General features: G+C 39.3%; 1 protein-coding gene across 40 annotated transcripts in view; it reads left to right on the top strand.

Annotated features, from left to right (window-relative positions):
* The window catches only part of LOC108696078 (ankyrin-3), a 360,221-nt gene that overhangs the window by 315,957 nt on the left and 18,380 nt on the right, over window positions 1–25,884 (top strand). For 23 of the 40 annotated variants that reach the window (XM_041570227.1, XM_041570225.1, XM_041570222.1 and 20 more), the window contains 10 exons: window positions 34–130; window positions 411–639; window positions 2,844–2,969; window positions 4,069–4,191; window positions 7,061–7,087; window positions 8,263–8,344; window positions 12,990–15,485; window positions 21,065–21,139; window positions 21,633–21,764; window positions 22,675–22,818. In XM_041570227.1, coding sequence (XP_041426161.1) covers window positions 34–130; window positions 411–639; window positions 2,844–2,969; window positions 4,069–4,191; window positions 7,061–7,087; window positions 8,263–8,344; window positions 12,990–15,485; window positions 21,065–21,139; window positions 21,633–21,764; window positions 22,675–22,818 — 3,531 coding nt within the window. Of the gene's footprint in view, window positions 1–33; window positions 131–410; window positions 640–2,843; window positions 2,970–4,068; window positions 4,192–7,060; window positions 7,088–8,262; window positions 8,345–12,989; window positions 20,502–21,064; window positions 21,140–21,632; window positions 21,765–22,674; window positions 22,819–25,417; window positions 25,882–25,884 lie in introns of those variants that run through there. The other 17 variants (XM_018225102.2, XM_041570240.1, XM_041570239.1 and 14 more) reach the window with 9 other exon arrangements.

Below are 25,884 nucleotides of genomic sequence, written 5' to 3'. Positions count from 1 at the left end.
GTGCCCATCATTAATGGAATTATTTCATTTTAGGAGGAACATCTCCGGCTCAGTGGGAGGATATAACCGGTACAACACCCTTGACTTTTGTCAATGACTGTGTTTCCTTTACTACCAATGTTTCTGCCAGGTAATTGCCATTTGTAAAGAAATGTGTATGTTATAAGATTATAGGTGTGTAATTGAATTGCAATGTTTGCTTCAGTTTTTGGAACCCATGGCAACAGATAGGCAGGTGGCATTTACTAGTCTGCTGTATTAATGTAACCATCTGATTGGTTGATATGGCTTCTAGACTTTGAGCAAACTTTGTCAAAGGAGGGGCAATTCCCACATGTCAAGCTGCAATTCGCAAAGTGGGTTAATTCCCTTAAGTTTCCTACCCAGTTTCTACATTTACACCCATGCAGGTTTTGGCTCGGAGACTGCCACCAGATCCCAGAGACTGTTAGTTTGGCAACACAGCTTTATAGAGAATTGATTTGTGTTCCGTACATGGCCAAGTTTGTGGTCTTTGCCAAAATGAATGACCCAGTGGAAGCTCGGCTACGCTGCTTCTGTATGACAGATGACAAAGTGGACAAGACACTGGAACAGCAGGAGAACTTTGAAGAGGTGGCCAGGAGTAAAGATATAGAGGTTTGTTTTATATACACAATGATATGATGCTTGTACTTGTGAGTATGACACTATACAGGGCTGCCATTAGCAACTTATGGTATGTGAATAAATTCTCTCCCTACTATACCTGCTATCCCACAGTCACACTCCCTTCCCAGAGACTATTATCCACTGTTACTATAGACACCATCTCTCCCTACTATACCTGCTATCCCACAGTCACACTCCCTTCCCAGAGACTATTATCCCACTGTTACTATAGGCACCATCTCTCCCTACTATACCTGCTATCCCACAGTCACAGTCCCTTCCCAGAGACTATTATCCACTGTTACTATAGACACCATCTCTCCCTACTATACCTGCTATCCCACAGTCACACTCCCTTCCCAGAGACTATTATCCACTGTTACTATAGACACCATCTCCCCCTACTATACCTGCTATCCCACAGTCACACTCCCTTCCCAGAGACTATTATCCACTGTTACTATAGACACCATCTCTCCCTACTATACCTGCTATCCCACAGTCACACTCCCTTCCCAGAGACTATTATCCACTGTTACTATAGGCATCATCTCTCCCTACAATACCTGCTATCCCACAGTCACACTCCCTTCCCAGAGACTATTATCCTACTGTTACTATAGGCACCATCTCTCCCTACAATACCTGCTATCCCACAGTCACACTCCCTTCCCAGAGACTATTATCCACTGTTACTATAGGCATCATCTCTCCCTACAATACCTGCTATCCCACAGTCACACTCCCTTCCCAGAGACTATTATCTTACTGTTACTATAGGCACCATCTCTCCCTACTATACCTTCTATACCACAGTCACACTCCCTTCCCAGAGATTATTATCCCACTGTTACTATAGGCACCATCTCTCCCTACTATACCTGCTATCCCACAGTCACACTCCCTTCCCAGAGACTATTACCCACTGTTACTATAGGCCCCGTCTCTCCCTACTATACCTGCTATCCCACAGTCACACTCCCTTCCCAGAGACTATTATCCACTGTTACTATAGGCACCATCTCTCCCTACTATACCTGCTATCCCACAGTCACACTCCCTTCCCAGAAACTATTATCCCACCGTTACTATAGGCTCAATCTCTCCCTACTATACCTGCTATCCCACAGTCACACTCCCTTCCCAGAGACTATTATTCATTGTTACTATAGACACCATCTCTCCCTACTATACCTGCTATTCCACATTCACACTCCCTTCCCAGAGACTATTATCCACTGTTACTATAGGCACCATCTCTCCCTACTATACCTGCTATCCCACAGTCACACTCCCTTCCCAGAGACTATTATTCACTGTTACTATAGGCACCATCTCTCCCTACTATACCTGCTATCCCACAGTCACACTCCCTTCCCAGAGACTATTATCCACTGTTACTATAGACACCATCTCTCCCTACTATACCTGCTATCCCACAGTCACACTCCCTTCCCAGACACTATTATCCACTGTTACTATAGGCACCATCTCTCCCTACTATACCTGCTATCCCACAGTCACACTCCCTTCCCAGAGATTATTATCCACTGTTACTATAGGCACCTTCTCTCTCTACTATACCTGCTATCCCACAGTCACACTCCCTTCCCAGAGACTATTATCCACTGTTACTATAGGCACCATCTCTCCCTACTATACCTGCTATCCCACAGTCACACTCCCTTCCCAGAGACTATTATCCACTGTTACTATAGGCACCATCTCTCCCTACTATACCTGCTATCCCACAGTCACACTCCCTTCCCAGAGACTATTATCCACTGTTACTATAGGCACCATCTCTCCCTACTATACCTGCTATCCCACAGTCACACTCCCTTCCCAGAGACTATTATCCACTGTTACTATAGGCACCATCTCTCCCTACTATACCTGCTATCCCACAGTCACACTCCCTTCCCAGAGGCTATTATCCCACTGTTACTATAGGCACTATCTCTCCCTACTATACCTGCTATCCCACAGTCACAGTCCCTTCCCAGAGACTATTATCCCACTACTATAAGCACCATCTCTCCCTACTATACCTGCTATCCTGCAGCCACAGTCCCTTTTCATACATGGCTAATAACATGACTTTGCATCAGTTTCAGGATCCAGGCATTCCAGTTAGATGACCAATGCTGTGTAGCCTATAAATGTTTTGGGTTTTTTTCTGTGCATTTCAGGTTCTAGAAGGCAAACCTATTCATGTTGACTGCTATGGAAACCTAGCCCCACTTACTAAAGGAGGACAGCAGCTCATATTCAATTTTTATGCTTTTAAAGAAAACAGACTGCCCTTCTCTGTAAAGGTAAGTGCCGGAAACATATTAGGCTCTTTGATCTGTAGGCTAAAACTGACCTTTAATTAAAAGATTTTAAGGTAAAGTAAAGGTTTCCTGCAAAGGGTATGGATTTTAATAGAATCCCTTAAACAAGGTTCTTTCAATCTTTTCCCGGGCCCAGCTGGGCTGTGTCACAGCCCAGCCCCTCCACATCACAGCCCAAAAATTAAATGAATATATGTGAAAATACGCCTTTTTCAAATTTTCACTGATTCGCATATTTTTCCATGAAGCGAAATGGGACAGATTCACCCGTCAGAGGGGGGCCCAGGAGGTATAGGGGCCCTAATTTATATACAATTTGAATAAATATTGGTAAAACAGCTCAACCTCTACACATTTTGGTGGCCAACAGATTTTTACCCCAAAATTGTCTGAAATTGTGGAAAGTCATCGGAAAATAGGAGAATGCTTAAGAGTGACGGGGGCCCAAAATTTGGTAACTCCCGATTACACAAGTCAGTCCCAATGCATGCTGGGTATTGTAGTCTTATATAAAACTTGGCAAAACCAAAAACGACATTACCCAACATGCATTGGGACACACGGGTTTGGCACATTAGGGCAAGAAAAAACGTTGGCTGTTTTCCAACAAAGGCCCAGAAAGTAGCCCAAATCCGTACCTTGGCTAGTTTGTACTTTTAAAACCTGCCTGGGCTTGAAATTAGTAGCCCAATTTGGCTGGAAAACTGCCAACCTGGCAACCCTGCCTGACAGGAAAATAACACTGTAACTTGAAGTCCTGTGGGAGTAAAGGCCGCGCCTTTCCATTCATTGGCTGCTGGAAGCTAGCATGTATGTGTGTCCTTGTTAGTGTGTGAGCACAGCTCCTCACACCAGTCAGAAACTGACTGATTGCTTAAAATGGCAGCGTTTCTTTGTGGGAAAATCCAGTGTCACTATTAGAAAAATATATTTTCATTAAAAGGCTTTATAAATACGTGTTATAGGATATATTTTATAGAGACCTGTACTGTGCAGGGGGTATAGTACACAACTAGTGCCCAGTTTAAAATCTGTGATAAACTCCCGTGTGATATAATATTATCTGTGTGTGTCGCTGTAGGTCAGAGACCCTAGTCATGAGCCATGTGGCCGCCTGTCATTCTTAAAGGAGCCAAAGACTACTAAAGGCCTGCCACAGACTGCCGTCTGCAACTTAAACATCACCCTGCCAACCCAGAAAAAGGTACGCAAATTCTGAATGATAATCAGTGATTACTAACGCTCTTTACAACAAGTGATACTTTCATGTTTTCTCTATAGAAGGTGAAGTATGACGGTATGGGTTATCCTGGACATTGAATGTTCTTTCTCAGCATATCTATGTATTTAGAAATGGGAGCTGCCATAATGTCTATCTCTTTGTTCGCTGCAAGCCTCAGCAAGCTCTTAGTTTTAACTACAAGTTGGCAGTATCTTGTTGCAGTCCATAGAAAATGCTGTTTTGCAGCAAAGAAGAATGTTCTCTGCACGCAGTGAGCAATAACCTCATAATCTACTGTCTCTCATTACCTGAATTGGAATATTAAAGGAGAACTAAACCTCCCCGCGATGTTATGTCCCCACTGGCCCCCCTCCCTGCCTCCTCCCCTCTGCACAGTCTTACCCCAGAATTCTGTCCCCTCTTGAAATAGTGATCACAAATGCAGAGTGAGCGCAGCGAATCTCACGGGTGCCATCTTCTTCTCATCGGTAATCTTCGTGAAGTGAGCCGCGTAATGGCGCATGCGCAGTTGGAGCAATCTTCTGGTTCGCAACAACTGCACATGAGACGGAAATTGCCGAAGTGGAGGAAGAAGACAAGAAGATTACCGAAAAGAAGAAGATGGTGCCTGTGAGCTCACTCTGCATGTGCCGTCACTGTTTCAAGAGGGGACAGAATTCTGGGGTAAGAGTGTGCAGGGAGAGACAGGGAAGGGGCCAGTGGGGACTTTACATCGCAGAGGATTAAGTTCTCCTTTAAAAACAATAGGATGATTTCTTTGGAGATGCTATGTTAAACTGTTGGTTTAATGCCAATTAGGGATGCACCGAATCCAGGATTCGGTTCGGGATTCATCAGGATTCGGCCTTTTTCAGCAGGATTTGGATTCGGCCAAATCCTTCTGCCTGGCCGAACCCGAATCCTAATTTGCATATGTAAATTAGGGGTGGGGAGGGAAATCACGTGACTTTTTGTCACAAAACAAGGAAGTAAAAAATGTTTTCCCCTTCCCACCCCAAACTTGCATATGTTAATTAGGGTTCAGATTCGGTTTGGTATTCGGCCGAATCTTTTGCAAAGGGTTTGGCCAAATCCAAAAAAATGGATTCGGTGCATCCCTAATGCCATTTAAGTACAGTTGTATTCAGAATTAAAGCTATCCTGAAATTTGTGTTGAATTTCAGTTCACAGTAGCCCATTTTCCTTTGCAATATATAGAATTGTAGTTCAGCAAGAGCTGGAGGTTTTCAGGCTGGACACCCCTACTGTCATATATTAATGCAGCTGCCTTTACACAGATATTATTAGGGTGCTGTCCGTAATTGTCAGTAGAGTTACAGGGAGTAACCATGAAACTGATGTGAGTGCTGACACCTTTGAGAATATTATAGCAGAATGTTTAGAAGAGCCAGTCAATAGGAAGAGAAAGGTCTTCTCTGTAGAAAAACCTAACTTGTCATTAGGAACCCTTCTATTTGCTCATCCAGTGGAGCCAATCTGGTTTCGGAACAATTTATTGTGGATTGTGTCACCAGTATGTAATGACCATGCATTATATAAAAGGATACAGATGCTAAATTAAATTTGTTTTTATTAAAATATATTTAATTAGACATAAATATTGATGGAGAAACGGACAATAGCAAACTGGATGATCTCCTTGTCACCGTTTCCCACAGTCAGCCCTTAAATAAGGGAACTCAACATGAAAACTTATGAACAAAGAATTGTCGATAGTTTTGTGGATCTGTCTTTATATGTATGTCTGCAGTGTTCTCTCTAAGCTGGGTTCTTGGGCTCACTGATGTACAAAAATACATTTATTCAGTATTAATTCAGACCCACCCAACTGCACATGGCCAAGAAGAAATTAAAGGCAACATTGTACATATCTATCTGTATGTGTGTATTAAACTGATGGCAGCCACCTCAGAAGTGAGTAAGGATAATAAATCTGTAACCTCTCATCTCCCCTTAGTATAATATATAGTTTTGATATTAATATATTAGTTTATTTTGTTTATTTGGTGTTCAGGTATACACATCAAGATAGAATTGAGGTATTATGGCTCCTACAAGAAAAGAGAGATTATATCTGGAGCTCAGTATTTAATTTATGGATCTACAGAAGATCTTTTTCTAACTTTGGTGCCAGATATGCGACATTGTTTTAAATATATTGTGCCAGATATGTGATATTTCTAAAAATAGACTGTTTAACCTGCCTGGTGGGAGCTAACAGCTTAGATAACCTGCTTGTTAGGGCTAGTCCACACGAGGAGATTCGGGGAGATTTTGTCGCCTGACGACTAATCGCCTCGTCTTTAGAGCGACTATCTCCCCGAACTGCCTCAGCATTTTTCCCTATAGGCTACAATGAAAAGTCGCCTGCGCTAATGCACACGCGGTGATGCTTTTTCAATAGTCGCCCAAAGTTGAGGCAACTTCGGGCGACTATAGAGAACACTCGAAGTTGCGCTAATGCACACGCGGCGATGCTTTTTCAATAGTCGCCCAAAGTTGAGGCAACTTCGGGCGACTATAGAGAACGCATCGCTGCGTGTGCATTAGCGCAGGCAACTTTTCATTGTAGCGTATAGGGAAAAACGCTGAGGCAGTTCGGGGAGATAGTCGCTCAAAAGACGAGGCGATTAGTCGCCAGGTGACAAAATCTCCCTGAATCTCCTCATGTGGCCTTACCCTAAAAATACATTCAGTTCTATCTTTACCTGTTTGTGTTGACGTTTGCTTTTTTGTGCTTCCTGTCTTTCCCTTTTCATGTGCTAATAATCTTTTCCCTGCTACTCGCTATAATACGCCTTATCTCTACCATGCATCTTGGAACCAAAAGGAAACAGAGTCAGACCAAGATGATGAGGTAATAACAATGATATATTTGTTAATATTTTAAACAGGACTAAATGAGAAAAGTCACACAAAATGAGGGAATCTGTGTTTAGTTAAATATTTTATATTACTTGAAGAAATACAAATCAGGGTTGGACTGGGCCGGAGAACTTGATATCCCGGACCCACTCATACAACAGTGACAGTACCCAATATTATAGGGTGAAATAAGAAAGGACTGATGGGGATTGACGCACGTTGGGGCCTACTGTGGGCTGGACCCACCAACCCTGCATGATATTAATTAGGGATGCACCGAATCAAGGATTGGGTTTGGGATCTGGCCTTTTTCAGCAGGATTCAACCATATCCTTCTACCTGGCCTAACCGAATGCAAATCCTAATTTGCTTATGCAAATTAGTGGAGGGAAATCACATGACTTTTTGTCATAAAACGACGAAGTAAAAAATGTTTTCACCTTAAATAAGGAACTCAACATTAAACATACTTCTGATTCGGTTCGGTATTTGCCTGAATCTTTCACAAAGGATTCGGGGTTTCGGACGAATCCGAAATAGTGGATTCGGTGCATCCCTAGTATTAATGTAATGATTTGAAATCACATGGGTACAGGGGTCTCCTAAGCAGGAAGGTAGAACTTTTTTAAGATTTTTTAAGCATCCGAGAAATGGCTTGCACGTATGATTTCAATTGAAGGCCCCATAAGAGAGAGTTAGGGATGGATCACAAGTATAGGCTTGTAACCACAGAAATAACTGATAGTCAGAGACTGTATTTAACCTAAAGAACTATAAACCACAGTAGGTTAAGAGATCCCAGAATTCAACTCTCCTGAGTTTACTTACCTCCATCACAAACTGCATAATTTCGGGTGGTTTCCTGCTTTATGGATCGTTCGCTTCCTAAATCGTACTACAATTTTTGTAGCTTGCCCACAGCATAACCTAACTGGCTTCCATGCATTTTTACTTTACTTTTTTTTTGTCTCCAATGTACAGTTATGTAGTAGGGAAAACAAACAAGCATAATGTGTTTAATTGTCAGTTTAATGTATTTTATGTGGCCTGTTAACAGGGTTTTTGTTCAGTGTCAGTTTTAACATAAGCTGAAACAGAAATCTCCATCTGAAATGCGAGGGATATTTATTCATATTGTCTTCCTCTGTTTTTTTCTTTTTAATGCAGAATGAAAAAGCGGACCGACGGCAGAACTTTGTATCTCTAGCCTTGCGTAAGCGATACAGCTATCTGACTGAACCTGGAATGAGTGAGTTTGGTAACATCCTAACAGTACTAATTATTTTTAAAAGAAGAGTCGTCATTCTGTGTTTAAAGGTTGAACTCCCAACAGCATGAGCTGTCTAGCCAGCTATATGTGTGGCTGTATTTGAAACAGAATGGATGGGAGACTCCAAACTATGTTCTTTTTAGACAAACCGCATGAACCCATTCTCTAAAGCTCTAGTAGGGGACTGAAAGGTTGAGACACCTTTTTAAAGCCCTCTAAGTATGATCCTTGCTATCATTACACTGCAGCTTCCGGATAGGCATTGTATTTGATCACTGAAGTACATTCATCATGGCAGTTGTTATATATATATTTATATATATATATATATATATATATATATATAAAGTATCAAAAACAGACCGCACTCCAAGGACTTTTCAAGTGTGAAAAAAACTTGTATTTTATTTTCGACGTTTCGGCGCCATAACTCGGGCCGTCCTCAGAAAGTCCTTCCTGAGGATGGCCCGAGTTATGGCGCCGAAACGTCGAGAAAAGTCCTTGGAGTGCGGTCTGTTTTTGATACTTTGAATGATTATTTTGACCAGCACCTAGGCAATGCGTTAGGCAGTTGTGAGTGCACCAGGTCGGACTTACTTTATATATATATATATATATATATATATATATATATATATATATATATATATATATATATATGTGTGTGTGTGTGTGTGTGTAGCAAACACATCAGTTTTACCAGTGGAGGGCAACACTACATTAGATTTTCATTCATTTAAAACTGTTTAATTTTTCTATAAACATGTAGCTTCTGTGGATGAACCATTGTAAAGCGAAAGCATCATAGCAGTACAATAGAGCTGCAGCTTGAGATACAGTTTATTCTTTCCGTCAGACTTAACTTTTGCTCTGACCAATTGCAATAATCTGCTTTTTCATTGGAACGTTGGTGGAATAAGCCTTCTGAAGGCATCCATTTTCTTTTCTAGCATGCATCACTGATGCAAGCGGACGGTGTGATCGCACAGTCTTGTTGTGCCAAGTGAGTAATGCACCGCTTAGTGTTTTTGTGAAGTTCTTGGAAATTGTTGACTACACAGGGAGTGAACAGAACATCAGCCGGTCTTCCTTTAGTAATGAGATGATCTCCTCTAAGGAACTCTAGCTGCAGTGTTTCTGTTCACAACCCTGCTCATGCACATCTTTAATTAATTCATATTATATTTCAGGAACACCCCTGATAACATTAAGTGGATGCATTAATTACACTAATGGGGTTATATAATAAAAGACACTAAGGGGCCCATTCACCAAGCTCGAGTGAAGGATTCGAAGTAAAAAAACGTTGAATTTCAAAGTGTTTTTTTGGCTACTTCGACCATCGAATGGGCTACTTCGACCTTCGACTACGACTTCGAATCGAAGGATTCGAACTAAAAATCGTTTGACTATTCGATAGTCGAAGTACTGTCTCTTTAAGAAAAAACTTTGACCCCCTAGTTTGCCACCTAAAAGCTACCGAACCCAATGTTAGCCTATGGGGAAGTTCCCCATAGGCTTGGCTAAGTATTTTTGGTCGAAGGATAATCCTTTGATTCGAAGGATTTAATCGTTCGATCGAACGATTATTCCTTCGATCGTTCGATCGAACTATTTGCGCAAAAATCCTTCGACTTCGATATTCGAAGGATTTTAATTCCCAGTCGAATATCGAGGGTTAATTAACCCTCGATATTTGACCCTTGATGAATTTGCCCCTAAGTTTGCGCAGGGGCAGTACCCCATAGCAACCAATCAGCAGGTAGAATTTATTGGTCACCTGTTTATTGGTTGCTGTGGGTTACTGCTCCTGGCAAACTTAGGGCCTTATATTACATATGGGGGTTAGAGTACTTTTTTAAAACCAAAAAGATTGCAGCAGTTGGGATAAAGCCAGTAACACTCTGTCTGACACACCCATTACTTCCTTTCTCTCTATGGCTGCTTTAGTAGATTCCTCTGTCTAAATGTATAACAGAAAACCTGTCAATCACTGGAATGGGTGTCACGGTTGATATCTGGCAGCCAGTTCTCTGTCATGCATCCGGTTTATCGATGGCCAAAATTGTACTTGGCCTCATAATTATTTTCCTTGGAAATCATTCCCCTTCTTCGTGCATTAATCAGGTATAATGTTTGAGGGCTGGGTAGAACAACAAATATCAGAGTGAGATTTCATGGAGTGTAAAATAAGTATTTACAAATATCTGGTAGGTGTTTTGGTTCTTGAATAAATGAAACATATAAGTTGAAGGATTCTTTGTTTTTTTCCATAAGGAGTTTCCTTAAAGCATAAGTAAACCATAAAAGTAAGTGACAACATCATGGTGTGCTTGCAAAAGAAGACGCTGGCACAAACTGTAGCATGAAATATTGGCACTGATAATTATATATTATTAAGTGTCTGCACTGAAATCCTGCATGGGAAAACTCAGTCCTATTTTGATAAGTAAACCTTAAAAATAAGTGGATGTAAAATTGACAAGGGTGCTATTCTAAGAACTTTTGCTAAGTAAATTATTTTTCTATTTTTTTTTTTAATTCCAAGATATTAAAGGTTACATATATTGGTAATATGATTGAATTTTGTTACAACAGCGCCACCTGCTGGTCATTTTCCCACCAGTCTGACCACCAAGTAGTCAAGGAAGTTGTCAGGAGAAAGAAAGAGGCTACTCTGATGTTCTTCTGTTTAGGAAACATTTGAGAAAGGTTTCTAATTCCTAAGCAGATGAACATAGGAGCAGCCTCTTTCTTTCTCCTGACAACTTCCTTGACTACTTGGTGGTCAGAAAATGACCAGCAGGTGGCGCTGTTGTAACAAGATTAATTCATATTAACAGGACATGTAACCTTTAATATCTTGGAATTAAAAAAAAAATTAATGTACATTGCAAAAGTTCTTATCTCCCTCATCAATTTTACATTCACTTAATTTTTAAGGTTTACTTATCAAAATAGGACTTATTTTTTTCCATGCAGGATTTTAGTGCAGATACTTAATGATGTAGAATTATTAGTGCCAATATTTCATGCTACAGGTTGTGCCAGTGTCTCCTTTTGCAAGCACACAATGATGTTTTTCTATACAGGATATCAGTACCCCTTTCATAGTGTAAGAGATTTCATAATGCAAGTTATTAGTGCCAGTATTTCCTAATGCAACATATCAGTGCCAATATTTTATTTAAAACATGGCATTCACATATTTTCCAACCTTAAGCAGAATGATGAACTCTTCTTTTAAATTAAATTTTGAATGTGTACAGTAAGCCAGGTTTTCCAGCTGCAGTTCTGTGTAAAGTATCGAAAAATCCCAGTATTTACCCAATCACAAATATTAACCTAATGATATTAAATATTCCCTATGGCGCATAGAGTTAAAGATAATGTTGCTGAACATGAAGCGCTGGCATCCCAGAGGCTGGGTTTTTGCATATATAATGGAGCAATTCATTGCACAACCCAGTTCAATATTCCATAGCATTAATTTCAGTAGAAAACGAGTATATGATGAGTGCAATATCTGCATAAAGCTAGCTCCATCTGTAGATCAGACAAAATAAAAGGCAGCCAAATTAATGGATGGGTGAATAAAGAACCCAGCAAACTACAATACCTTAAGGACTGGCATGGGAAAACCTTGGCATTAAACATGTGATTTAATAATAACTCGACTTCATAATACATCTGCTTGTATCTTCATTACATTCCATGCATGCTTCAATGCAATAATCAGCCTCTTTTTGCTTATTCCTGCCTGACCACCTTATGAAAGCCACATATTTCATGTACTGTATTCAACTCCAAGTGTTATTTTATTTATTTGTTTAAATTAAATCCATTCCATCCACATTTTCTTTGGTTTACCAAACATGTAAGAAAAAAAAAAACCAGCATGAATAATGCAAGAAAAGAACAAACATTCTTCCAACTTTCTAGAGAAAAAAAAATCCCTGCTCTTATTGGCTTTGTGATTGTGCGACATAGCTATGAATTTTGCATGGAAGATATATCTCCGAATTGTCCCCAGTCTCTTCACAGTTTGCACTTTGCTTGTCACATAAACCTCCCCGAGTCGTGCATGAATAGACCTGAATGGTTCCAGAGCGAAAAGCATAAACGAAAGTTGTATTTTCACTTTATATTGTTTTTTTAATGACAATAATGTGTTTCACAATGGTACAACCAGAGAAAGCGCAATACTAATTTAACTACTAACTCTACACAAATATATATATTGTGCGTTTGGCAGGACCGTGCAATTTGTGTAACATTAAACAAGCACATCAGAAAGTCAATAGGAAGTTTGAGTAGGTGGAGAATATTTGACCCATTTTTCTATGTGTTGTGTTTTTGTCCTTCATTGTTTGTTTGCTTTGTGTTTTCTGTCCTCATTTTATGTTGCTGACATTCTTGGCTCATTTTCATACCAAGGAAATTTCCTTCTCTTTTTTTTTATCAACCCATCTTCTCCTTCATCAACATTCTAAATCATAAAACAATTGTACTTGCTTTTGAAATACTATAATCTTTACTGACCAATCTTTTTTTTCTCTGGTCTCTCTGTTTCCTCAATCATTTTTGTTAATTTTGCATTTTAATTTTAATTTACTCATGAAAGAACCGCTTGATCGGAGCCCAGGATCCACAAGACCCATTCCTACTACTTATTCATACAAGCCAAGCTTTCCAACAAGACCTTACCAGTCATGGACGACTGCTCCAATTACAGTGCCTGGACAAACCAAATCAGGCTTTACCTCTCTATCAAGCTCTTCCTCTAATACGCCCTCAGCATCCCCATTAAAATCAATTTGGTCTGGTTCTTCTGCTTCTCCTATAAAATCCACATTAGGAGCTTCTACTACTTCTTCTATTAAATCTGTTAGCGATGTAGCATCTCCAATAAGATCATATCGGACAATTGCTTCACCTATAAAAACCGTTGCGATGCAGTCTCCCTACGCAATTCAAGTTTCCACTGGCTCACCAATCAGAGCTTCTACCATAGCAGAGACTACGTCTTTCAAAGGGCTGCCTTCTTGCTCTCCTTTTGCCTCCAGAACTTCTCCAGTGACTACTGCTGGTTCCCTTTTAGAGAGATCGTCCATTACAATGACACCTCCAGCATCCCCTAAATCAAATATAAATATGTATTCTTCAAGCTTGCCCTTCAAATCCATCATTACATCTGCAGGGTCACTTTCATCTTCTCCTTTAAAATCAGTCTCTTCTGCTAAAGTGACTATGGCATCTTCTCTATCTTCACCTTTAAAACTTGCCAATGGGCCAAGTGAAGTTGGCTTAGTTAATGGATCTGCATCACCATTAAAATATCCACTATGTTCAAATTATATTAATGGGTCAGCTGTCCATTTTCAGGACAAGATAGCTACAGGCACAAAATCTGCAAGCTCTACTGTTAATGCAACTATAGATGCAGTTGAGAAAAACTACTCTGTTTCTTCTACTACTCCACTGCCATATTCACCACTCAGGTCTTTTTCTTCAACAGCTTCTGCATTTCAGTCAATACAAAATCCTGCCGCCAGCGCACTTTACACATCATTTAGGTCTACACTTGCCTCTACTACCTCATCTGTAACTTCATCAACAATAACCGTGCCAGTTTATTCTGTTATAAATGTTTTATCAGAGCCAACCTTTAAAAAACTGACTGAGTCTGCTTCATTTACAAAATCAGCTGCTGCTCTTTTGTCTCCATCCAAAAATGTATCCACTGAGAGCACTTCCCAGTGGGCTTCCACTCCTGCTAAAACGTCTTTGTTTTTAGCACCTAGTGCTCTTAAGTTAGCCACCAGCGCTTCATTATCCTCTAGTCAGGAGATACTGAAAGATGTTGCAGACATGAAAGAAGATTTGATAAGGATGACAGCAATTTTACAGACTGACACTTCAGCGTTTAATCCTGAAATAACAAAAGAAGCTAGAATTGAGGATGAAGAGCCATTTAAACTGGTCGAAAAAGTAAAAGAGGATTTAGTGAAAGTTAGTGAAATTTTAAAAAAAGATGTGTTTCTCGAAAACAAGTTGTCTACATGTCATGCTGGACACTCACCGGAGGATGAATGGGTAGAATTTAGTAATGAGGAACTTGAAGAAGCAAGGCAGTTTGTAAACACACATGCACCAGATAAAGTAGAGATAAAAACAAGAACCTTATCAGATAAAGACTATAACCTGACAAAGGTCATTGATTATTTAACCAATGATATTGGAGGAAATACATTTTCAACCCTAAAATACAAGTATGATGATTGCAAAAAAGAAGGGGAAGAGAGACAAAAAAGGGTGTTGAAACCAGCAATGACTTTACAGGAGCATAAGCTTAAGATGCCACCTTCCTCCATGAGATCCTCTGCTTCAGAAAAAGAGTTATGTAAACTTTCCGACTCTCTATTTGGGACTGATATGAACTTAGAATCACCTGATGACTTTTCACAACATGAACAAGACAAAAGTCCTTTGTCTGATAGTGGTTTTGAAACAAGAAGTGAAAAAACACCATCAGCCCCACAGAGTGCAGAAAGTACTGGTCCTAAACCACTTTTTCATGATGTACCTATCCCACCTGTCATAACAGAAACAAGGACAGAAGTAGTTCACGTCATAAGGAGCTATGAACCTTCAACTGGAGACATTGTAGAATCTGAAAAAGGTGAAATTCCACCCTTGAAACCTAATGCAGCTTTAATGGACTTGGAACAAAATTCCCCTGGATCAATGAAAGTCAAAAGTAAAGCCTTCCAGATAAAAGCAGGACTTGACGACGATGACCACAAAGGTGTTTTGAGCAAAGGCATGCGAGTTAAAGAGGAAACTCATATTACCACTACAACCAGAATGGTGTATCACACACCAACAGTAATTGAAAAAAAATCAGAAAGACTTGAGGAAACAATGTCTGTCCATGATATAATGAAAGCTTTTCAGTCAGGTCGCGATCCTTCGAAAGAGCTTGCAGGTCTGTTTGAACATAAGTCTTCAGTAACATCAGATGTTCAAAAGTGCACTGAAACCTCACAACCATATTCTGAGAGGGACAGCAAAATGAAACCAAAGCTGGAGCGCATAATAGAGGTGCATATTGAAAAAGGTAACCAAGCTGAGCCTACAGAAGTCATAATTAGGGAAACAAAAAAACACCCCGAAAAAGAAATGTATGCTTATCAGAGGGACTTGAGTCATGTAAAATATAACATCAATGATGGCATTACCGAAAGAAATATGTTTGCATGTTCAGATGAACATGGACAGGTAGAGGAAGAGGAGCTTACAGCAGAAGAGTCTCTTCCATCCTACTTGGAATCTTCACGAGTAAATACTCCAGTCTCTCAAGAAGAAGACAGTCGTCCTAGTTCAGCTCAACTTATTTCTGACGATTCCTATAAAACACTCAAATTACTGAGTCAGCACTCTGTAGAGTACCATGATGATGATCTGTCAGAACTTAGAGGGGAGTCTTATAGATTTGCGGAAAAGATGCTCCTTTCTGAAAAAGTAGATATTTCACATTCTGACACAGAGGAATCAGCTGCAGACCATGCTTTTCTCCTTGGCACAGACTTACAACGCCAAGAAAGACTTTCCAGCGAGAAACTGATCACTACACCAAAAAAAGACATTCTATCAAAAATATACAAAGATGTTTCTGAAAATGGCATAGGTAAAATATCTGGCGATGATGCTTTTGATAAGGTTACAGTGTTGCACTATGCAGGAGACCCTAAGAGTCCTAAACATGCGATGTGGATGCGTTTTACTGAGGATAGGTTAGACAGAGGTAGAGAAAAATTATTGTATGAAGACAGGGTGGACAGGACTGTTAAAGAGGCTGAAGAAAAGTTAACAGAAGTGTCTCAATTTTTTCGTGACAAAACAGAAAAGCTAAATGATGAACTGCAATCTCCAGAGAAAAAGCCACACAAAAAGAGTAGTAAGGAATTTTGCTCAGGTCAAAGTTCTACAAGCAGTAGCCCAGAAAAAACTTTGTGTACTGATATGAGAACTTCTAGTGATGACTGGACTAAAGCTCATCACTTTGGATATGATGGAAAGTGTTTCACCATAGCTGATAATAGAAAAGCAACAAGTTTACCTTGCAGTCCTGAAAAAAGAATGTTTGAGCAGAGGGTAGAAGATGCTAAATTTGGCTCGCAGCAGCCAGGCTCCCAGTCCGGATTCCAGCTAAAGCAGTCAAAGCTCAGTTCTATTAAACTAAAATTTGAACAAAGCATTAATTTAAAAAATAAAGACAATGCCCAGGAAGATAAAAAACAAGAATCCCCATCTAAAATACCTGTTAAAAAACTTCAGGACAGTCGGCTACCATTTTTTCAGTTCCATGCAAAAGAAAAACAACAAAAGACTGCAGATGAAATAAATGGAGATATGGCCTTGTTAAAAGAGTCTATTAATGAAGAATGTTTAAAATTCAAGGAAATGATAAAAAATACTAATGTTTTTGTAGATCCCAAAATAGATAAATCAATTGTAGGGAAAAGGGACCAATTTTCAGAGCAGCAAGTAAACATATCACCTAGTAATAAAGACTCTGCAGGATCCTCCATGACCTTGGACAAAAAGCTTTATAGAACATGGGAGGCACCTGGTATAGTTAATATTAAAACAACAAAGGAAAACCTTACACACGTATTTGTTCAGAATAAGGAAGATGAAAATATTGGCTCCCATGCTACAATCTTGGAACTCAATAAAGAGCAATCCATCCCAAAACATGGATCTAATTCAAGAGAAACCAACTATGTTAAATCTCCATCCAAGAAAGTTTTATACACAGACCTTGGTCGCAAGGACAGAGCATTGACCAGCGATGAAAAAAGTGGACAGAAAAAGGAAGGAGGCTGCATATCCCATATCCCTGTCCGAGTAACTGAAGAGAAAAAGTTATCTCACGGTTCAGATGCTGATACTAGCTTGGCAAAAGTTGAAACTCAGTTGACAAAAACACCTACTTCACCACTGATTAGACAGAATAAACCTGAAACCCTGCATTGTGCTTTTGTGACTGATGAAAGCAATAGGCGTTCTGGTATTAATTTGTATAAGACCCAAGAACATCTAGGATTATTTCCTTCTAATGAAGACCCAGAGATATCCCCTGTAAAGTCCCCAGACTCTTTAGAATTCAGTCCTGTAAAAGAGAGTGCTACTACATTAAATAATCAAATCAAAGTTGATGACTTAAACAGGAAAATTTCAGTGGCAGGTACCGAGGTCTTGAAAGAGATAAAAATGTTACCTGTTTATGTTAGTATCGTGCAAGTAGGTAAGCAGGTTGAAAAAGAAGTTCAGCAGGGGAGTGTTAAAAAGGTTGTTAGTCAAGAGAGTAGAACAGTACAAGAAACAAGAGGTACACTTTTTACAATTAAGCCACAAAAACAACCACCTTCTCCACAAGGAAGTCCAGAAGATGATACCTTGGAACAAGTTTCATTTATAGATAGTTCAGGAAAGAGTCCCATGACTCCAGAAACCCCTAGTTCAGAGGAAGTTAGCTATGAGTTTAACTCTAAAACCCCTGACTCGTTAATGCCATATATACCAGGAAAGCCAAGTCCAATACCTGAGGTATCTGAGGAGTCAGAAGAGGAAGAATTAACAAAATTACCTTCTGTTAAGCATATTATTCCAGAGTCCCCCACTACTGACATCCCCCATCCTATTAATATTAGCAAGGATGCAAACAAAAGAGTGAAGGACAACAGAGTTGCTTATATTGAGTTTCCACCTCCACCACCTTTAGACAGTGAACATAGCGACTCTAGTAAAAAGAATGACCATTCCACCGATAGTGAAATGGAGATGACTGAAGTAAATTTGCAAGATGACCATGATAAATATTTGTCCGAAGAGCCTGTGATACGAGTGCAGCCTCCCTCTCCTGTTCCCCTTGAGTTCGAAGCCAGCGATTCAAGTGATGATGAATCAGTTTTCCAACCTGTTGCTGTTAAAAAGTACACTTTCAAAATAAAAGATGAAGAGATTAAAGAATGTGTTAAAATAAATACCTCAGGAAAATCTTCATCAAAACAATCACAGGACCTGGAAGTAGGTTTGAATTCACCATCAAATGATGTTGAACAAAATGGTAATGATCAGTCTGTTACAGAATGTTCCTTAGCAACCACTGCAGAATTCTCACACGACACTGACGCAACAGAAATCGATTCTCTTGATGGCTATGAGCTGCAGGATGAAGATGATGGTTTAACTGAAAGTGATTCTAAGTTTATGCAGATTCAAGACTGTGACACAAAAAAAGATCCCTGGACCAAAGAAGGCTGTGTTCTGAAACACAGTGATCGTAGCTTTAGTCAAAGTAAACTTGAAGTTATTGAAGAGGAGAAAATAGTAACAGAGGAGTATAAGCCATGTAGAAAAATTTCTGACTGTGAAATCAAGACAAACGAACAAGGAGATAAAAAGCCAGGAGTTCAGCTATATACTTTGGAAGGAAGGCACCCAGACAGAAATGTATTTCCCGACACATATTTTAGCTATAAGGTGGATGAAGAATTTGCAACACCTTTTAAAACGGTGGCTACAAAAAGTCTAGACTTTGATCCTTGGTCCAGCAAAGCTGGAGACGACGATGTGTTTGAAACAAAATCCAAGGACGAAGATCCTAAGCCTTTAAGTCTGGCAGTAGAAGATCAGTCTCAAGCAACTACTCCAGACACCACTCCTGCCAGAACCCCTACTGATGAAAGTACACCAACTAGTGAGCCCAACCCCTTCCCGTTTCACGAAGGGAAGATGTTTGAGATGACTCGCAGTGGTGCTATTGACATGAGCAAGAGGGATTTTGTTGAAGAAAGACTCCATTTTTTTCAGATTGGTGAGCATAATTCTGAAGGGAAGTCAGGGGACAAGGGGGAAGGGGACAAAATTACTGCCATCACACTTCCACAGTCAGGGGATATCTTGGTAGAACCCATCATAGAGAAACAAGTAGAAACATCTGCAGTTGAACAAACCTCTGTCATCCAGTCCAGTGGCGAATGCTTTGATGGGACAAATGGTAATAATTCATTGGAAAAGTCATCAGCAGCTACCACTTCTAAAGTTGATCCTAAATTGAGAACACCTATAAAGATGGGCATTTCTGCCTCAACAATGTCTACGAAGAAAGATGGCACTGGAGAAGTGGCAGTCAAAGTAGAGGCTGTATCAGATTTAGATAAAGATAACAACATTTCATTGACAAAAGTGTCTAACAGCCAGATAGAAATACACGATTTCCAGGCAGAAAATTGTAACAACAATAACAATTTGGATTTTTCTGCCGTAAATATAAATAATAATAATACCATTAATCTGGTTCTTAGTAAGGAGGTTGATACCAAGCACGAAATGAAAGGGAACAAAATAAGATTGACTGTAGGGAAAGAGGTGGGATCATCTAATCATCATGGTGATAGGGATAAGAAAAAAATACAAATAGGAGAACAAAAAACATCCGATTTATTCATGAATAGGCCAAGATCTAAATTGCCTGTTAAGGCAGTTTCAGTAAGGCCCATCTCCAACCAGGTTAGTCATACAAACACTATATCTGGCAGGAAGAAATTATCTAGTAAAGTTGAAAAATGCACGAAGCAGGAATTTATATCCAATGCAGATATTAAATCTAAAATCCCAGTAAAAAATTTGAATAGAGTGAATCCTCCAGTGCAGAAATATGTGACACCAAAGCAGAAGCAGGAAAAGTTAGAGAAGCAGGCACCTAAACAGGCTCCCTCAAAATTACCAGTCAAGGTAAGATCTGCACCCAATGCCACTTCAACAGCCAAAGTAAAGAAATATGAGTTCAGTGAGGTCTGTAAACATTCTATTGAATATTTTAAGGGAATTAGTGGTGAGACATTAAAGCTTGTGGACCGTCTTTCTGAGGAAGAGAAAAATGCACATCCTGAGGGTTCTGATGAAGAAGACAGCACATCAAGAAACACATCTCTCTCTGAAGCCACCCAGGTGTCCCAGCCTTCAGTTACATCGAGGTCTGCTAAAGAAATGAAAGCAGACGCGGCAACTTTAAAATCAAAGATTGAAAAGACCGACAGGGAGAGAAGGAACATTAGAAGGACTGGTGAGAATAAAGGCAGTCAGGTTTCTGGAGCTTTCCTAGCTCACATCGTGGAAATCCGGCCTAGTTTGTAAACTTCTCGATCTGTTGGCCTTAGTGCATGAGCTGTCATGTGATTGCTTGTGAAGTGACCTCTGTTAGTTTCCATTCCTTCATGTCATCTGTGTCTGTTGTCTTACACTTTCTGTTCTTGTTCCAGTCCAAAAGCACCACTGTAGGCAGCTAAAGAAGCATGTGCAGGACATTGTGTGCAGATAATCTGCATATAGATCTGAATATAACCAAAACTTAAATATTGAGTTCTATCATTATACACCTTTAATCATCTGTACACACAATTGGCATGTTTAGTTTCATTCTAAAAGAAAACAGAAAAAAACTCATGTAGTTACACTTTTGCTACACTTATATACCAAATAACTTCTATTCTATGCTAGTTAGCCACTCTCCAAATACAGAATAGATGCACTAGATAGTTTCTAAAAAATAAAATAAAAAAAGGATACACTTTTCTAAAGGTAATTATTTTTAAAAACTGCTCTAAATTGCACTCTTATAAATTGTAGGTCCGCAGAGTCCATGCGAGCGCACAGACATTCGAATGGCCATAGTTGCTGACCATTTGGGACTTAGCTGGACTGGTAAGTAGGGAATTGCTTGAAGTCCATTTGATCATAAACAAATGTTATCCAAATGTTATCCACATATTACACTAAATTAAGCCACATTAGTAAAAATTATGATTTTCAAAGAAGTCAGTAGAGCCTACCTTTCCAGGGACCTCCTGTTGTCTATATATTAATTTATAAAATAAATAAATTAATAAAAATTCAAATTTGAGTCATTGTGGCTAAAAAAATATCATTTTTTAAAGAGAATTTATCCGTTGAAGATGTATTGAAAATTTAAATTCACCAACTTGAACTTTACAAGCTTTTAACATGGGAGGTATTATTTTCAGCATCCAAGCTATTGTGCAATTCAAATATTTTTAAAAAGTGGAAGTTTTCAGCTAATTGTTTTTCCTCTTCCAGTTTCTTCGTAAATATTCTGGCTTTCCCATGTTGTTGGAATATGAGTTTGTGTTGAACTCTGTGTGAAAAAAACCCAACCAAACACTGTTTCATTTTGCAGAACTTGCGAGAGAGCTGAATTTTTCCGTGGATGAAATTAATCAAATCCGCGTTGAGAACCCTAATTCACTAACGGCACAAAGCTTTATGTTGCTGAAGAAATGGGTTGGAAGAGATGGGAAAAATGCAACTAGTAAGTATCATTCTTCAAAATAAAGGTGATTGTTTACAGGCAAGTGTTATATCATAACATATCAATCAACACCACCCAAAATGGGAACTTTTTTAACATATATTTTGGGTTCAGTCCTATCAAATTTAGATATGTAAGGGTAAATAATACATTCTCTTTCAACAGACTGCAGACTGAGTTATTCAGGGAACTCAGAGTATCACTCATGTATTATAAGGGATAATGTACCCCCTACTGTAAACGATAAGGATATTAGAAGTCACTGAGGGGATCTGTGACCATTTAAAGACACAAGGCTGCAGGCTGAGTTATACAGGGAACTCTCAGTATCATTCATGTATTATAATGGATTATAAGGGATAGTGTACCCCCTACTGTAAATGATAAGGATATTAGAAGTCACTGAGGGGTTCTGTGACCATATAAAGGCACAAGGCTGCAGGCTGAGTTATACAGGGAACACTGAGTATCACTCATGTATTATAAGGGATAATGTACCCCCTACTGTAAATGATAAGGATATTAGAAGTCACTGAGGGGTTCTGTGACCATATAAAGGCACAAGGCTGCAGCCTGAGTTATACAGGGAACTCTGAGTATCACTCATGTATTATAAGGGATAATGTACCCCCTACTGTAAATGATAAGGATATTAGAAGTCACTGAGGGGTTCTGTGACCATATAAAGGCACAAGGCTGCAGGCTGAGTTATACAGGGAACTCTGAGTATCACTCATGTATTATAAGGGATAATGTACCCCCTACTGTAAATGATAAGGATATTAGAAGTCACTGAGGGGTTCTGTGACCATATAAAGGCACACAGCCGCAGACTGAGTTATACAGGATACTCTATGTATCACTCGGGGTAAGTTGTTATAAGCATAAAAAACATATTTTATTTTTTCAGCTGATGCCTTAACTAATGTCCTGACAAAGATCAATCGTATAGATATTGTCACGTTGCTGGAAGGACCCATATTTGACTACGGAAACATTAGCGGCACCAGAAGTTTTGCTGATGACAATATTTTCCTTGACTCCCCCGTTGATGGTAACTATTGGCACCTGTAAACCAATATACAGTTAGGATTTTGTCTGTTTGAGATGTAACTAAAGGACATAAACTCATGTTTACTCAATATAGTTGAGAAAATCAAGTACCACAATATTTTGTTTGCTATGAACTACATCCCTGTGTAGTTAAATGACACTAATAAAAAAATATTTTTTCTGTATTCTTTTCGGAAAATATATTATTTTTCGAAGCAGGGTTCATGTAGAATTTATGGTGCTAGTATAAAAGTACCAACATGCTGACACGTTCCAGGATTCCTCTTTGATCTTTGTTGCATGTAGCATTGCAAGATCAAAAAGTTCACAGTAACACAGTAATGGGCATCGGCTACTGTAGGCACAGTGCTAATCTGGCTTTGGAGAATGCCTCTGAAGTAAACAAGAAATAAGTTTCTTTCAAAACACATCAGTTAATAGTGCTGCTCCAGCAGAATTCTGCACTGAAATCTGTTTCTGAAAAGAGCAAACAGATCTAAGAACAACACTCAATAGTAAAATATAGGTCCCACTGAGACTGATTGAGTTATATTAAGTAGGAGAGATAACAGCCTGCCAAAAAGTAATTCCATCCTAAAGTGCACAAGTCACATGACTGGGGCAGCTGGGAAACTAACAATATGTCTTGCCCCATGTCAGATTTCAAAATTGAATATAAAAAAAAAAATCTGTTTGCTCTTTTGAGAATTGGAGTATAGTGCAGAAGTCTGCTGGAGTAGCACTATTAACTGATGCATTTGGAAAAAAAACATGTTTTCACGTGACAGTATCCCTTTAATAAAGATGAACATTATACAATTTTCAAGATCCCTTTATATTTCATATGGGTCCCTTTCCCCCTTTATACAGGTATCTTTACTCTCTAGCTTTTGTGATTACCTGTTTCATTGAAAACATTGTGCAGGGTAAACTCACTAGTAGGGCATATAAATACCATGAGAAGCACTAGCATGAAATCTCCAACTAGTACAATCTTCACTGATGGAAGTATTGGCTAGTTTAAGGGTAAGGCCAGACGAGGAGATTCGGGGAGATTTTGTCGCCTGACGACTTATTGCCACGTCTTTTGCGCGACTATCTCCCCGAACTGCCTCAGCGTTTTTTCGCCATAGGCTACAGCGCAAAATCGCCTGCGCTAATGCACACGCGGCGATGCGTTTTCAATAGTCGACCAAAGTTGCCTCAGTGATGCAAAGTGAGGCAACTTCGGGCGACTATTGAAAACGCATCACCGCGTGTGCATTAGCGCATGCGATTTTGCGCTGTAGCCTATGGCGAAAAAACGATGAGGCAGTTCGGGGAGATAGTCGCGCAAAAGACGTGGCGATAAGTCGCCAGGCGAAAAAATCTCCCCGAATCTCCTCGTCTGGCCTACCCTTAAGGTTATTTATCATCTTTATCTTATTGAAATATCAGTAGTCATGAGGACCTTATTCATACATAGTAACATACAGTATAGTAACATACATGTTACTATGTATGAATAAGGTCCTCATGACTACTGATATTTCAATAAGATAAAGATAAATAAGAGAGCCAATACTTCTTTGCGTGAAGGTTGTTCTAGCTGGAGATTTCATGCTAGTGCTTCATTCAACGGCATAATGCGGAAGTGCATGTGATTGACATTAATGTCTTATGTGATTAGAAGTTTGCAATTAATAACGTGTCGTTTGAAGTTTCTGTTAATTATCTTTCTGCCTACTTATTATATCTCCTGTATTTGTTGGTCCACTAACACAGTTTGCTAGTCTTGCCCTGCAGGCTTTATTGCTAGATACTCTGTCTCCGTCTCTCCTCTGAATCTTTGCATGCCTCTCCAAGACCAGACTTCTGCTACTGCTTTTCTCCCGAACAAACAAAATCTGCTTAGTGACCACCTGCTCTTGGCTAAAGGACCCATTTATTAGGATTTACGTGCTGTTCATCTTGCTATATAGCTGCATTCATTTACATGTAAAAAAAACCTATATTTCCTTATATTGAAGACAAGAAAGGGGTGGTTCCGCACTACGAAATTGTTAAAAAGATCAAAATCTTTATTTGTCCATGGTTGGTAAATTCCTTATATTAGCCAATAACAAAAAGTTTAGACAAGAAAGCTTGTATTTAATGAGCTGAGCGCCTTTTATGAAGGTAAATTTTTTGTTATGTTATTTCCAGTTCAGACATTATAAGCTGCCTACAATAGCCTGCACCAAGGGACATAAACTGGCAGTTCTCAGGCAGTTCTAATTTAAAACATCCTCTGGGTGATTGAGCATAGTGGTAGTTCGCTATGGCCAATTGTTGATTCATTTAGCTTCTCCAGCTTGTTACCCGTCTCTTAACCATGGCTGGTAATTCCCTATCTCCATCCCTATCAGCGAACATCTGAGCTCTTCCTCTAAAAATCAGAGTTCAATAATAAAACTTCAATTTGAAATCACCCTTATTTTCATAAATAATGGCACCTGTAACCAAGTGTAGCATCTGATCACATATTATTTTCATGGTTTTGTGTCCAGCATATAACCATACAACTAGCATTTGTACATGTGTTTTCATCACACTTTATTCTTTCTTTTCTCTCCGGTCAGTGTTTGTGATCTTACCAATGTCCATGGCATCTCTTCAGTCTCCTCGGTCATCATATTCATCCCATTCTACACATCCAATTATTTTCTCTGTGCCTGAAATATTTATATAGCTACCTGTTGCTCTGTCCCTGTCCTTCCCTCTGTCTCCCTTTGATGCAATAGATTCCTTTCCACCTCTTCTTTTAGTTCAGGATAGACGCAAAGTCTGAACTCATTTGATTCCTGTCAGAAGAGTTTCCATGTCCTAGTATTTATTCCACTATTGCTATGGAAATGGATTGCATTTCAATTCTACATTAAGAGCTTATATATGTGTTAAATACTGTAGCCTGATATAAATTATATGTATTCATGATGTAACACATTTCATACTGTTCCATATCACATATTTTGTTTTATTCTTTATCCAGTAACATTTAATGTGCATGCGTTTTTATGTTGATTCATAATCCATTTCATTTAGGCCA

This window comes from Xenopus laevis, chromosome 7L (assembly GCF_017654675.1).
Source record: "Xenopus laevis strain J_2021 chromosome 7L, Xenopus_laevis_v10.1, whole genome shotgun sequence".
Taxonomy (NCBI): Eukaryota; Metazoa; Chordata; class Amphibia; order Anura; family Pipidae; genus Xenopus; species Xenopus laevis.
The sequence above is the reverse complement of the archived record's forward strand: the minus strand, read 5'-3'. Positions and strand labels throughout refer to the sequence as shown.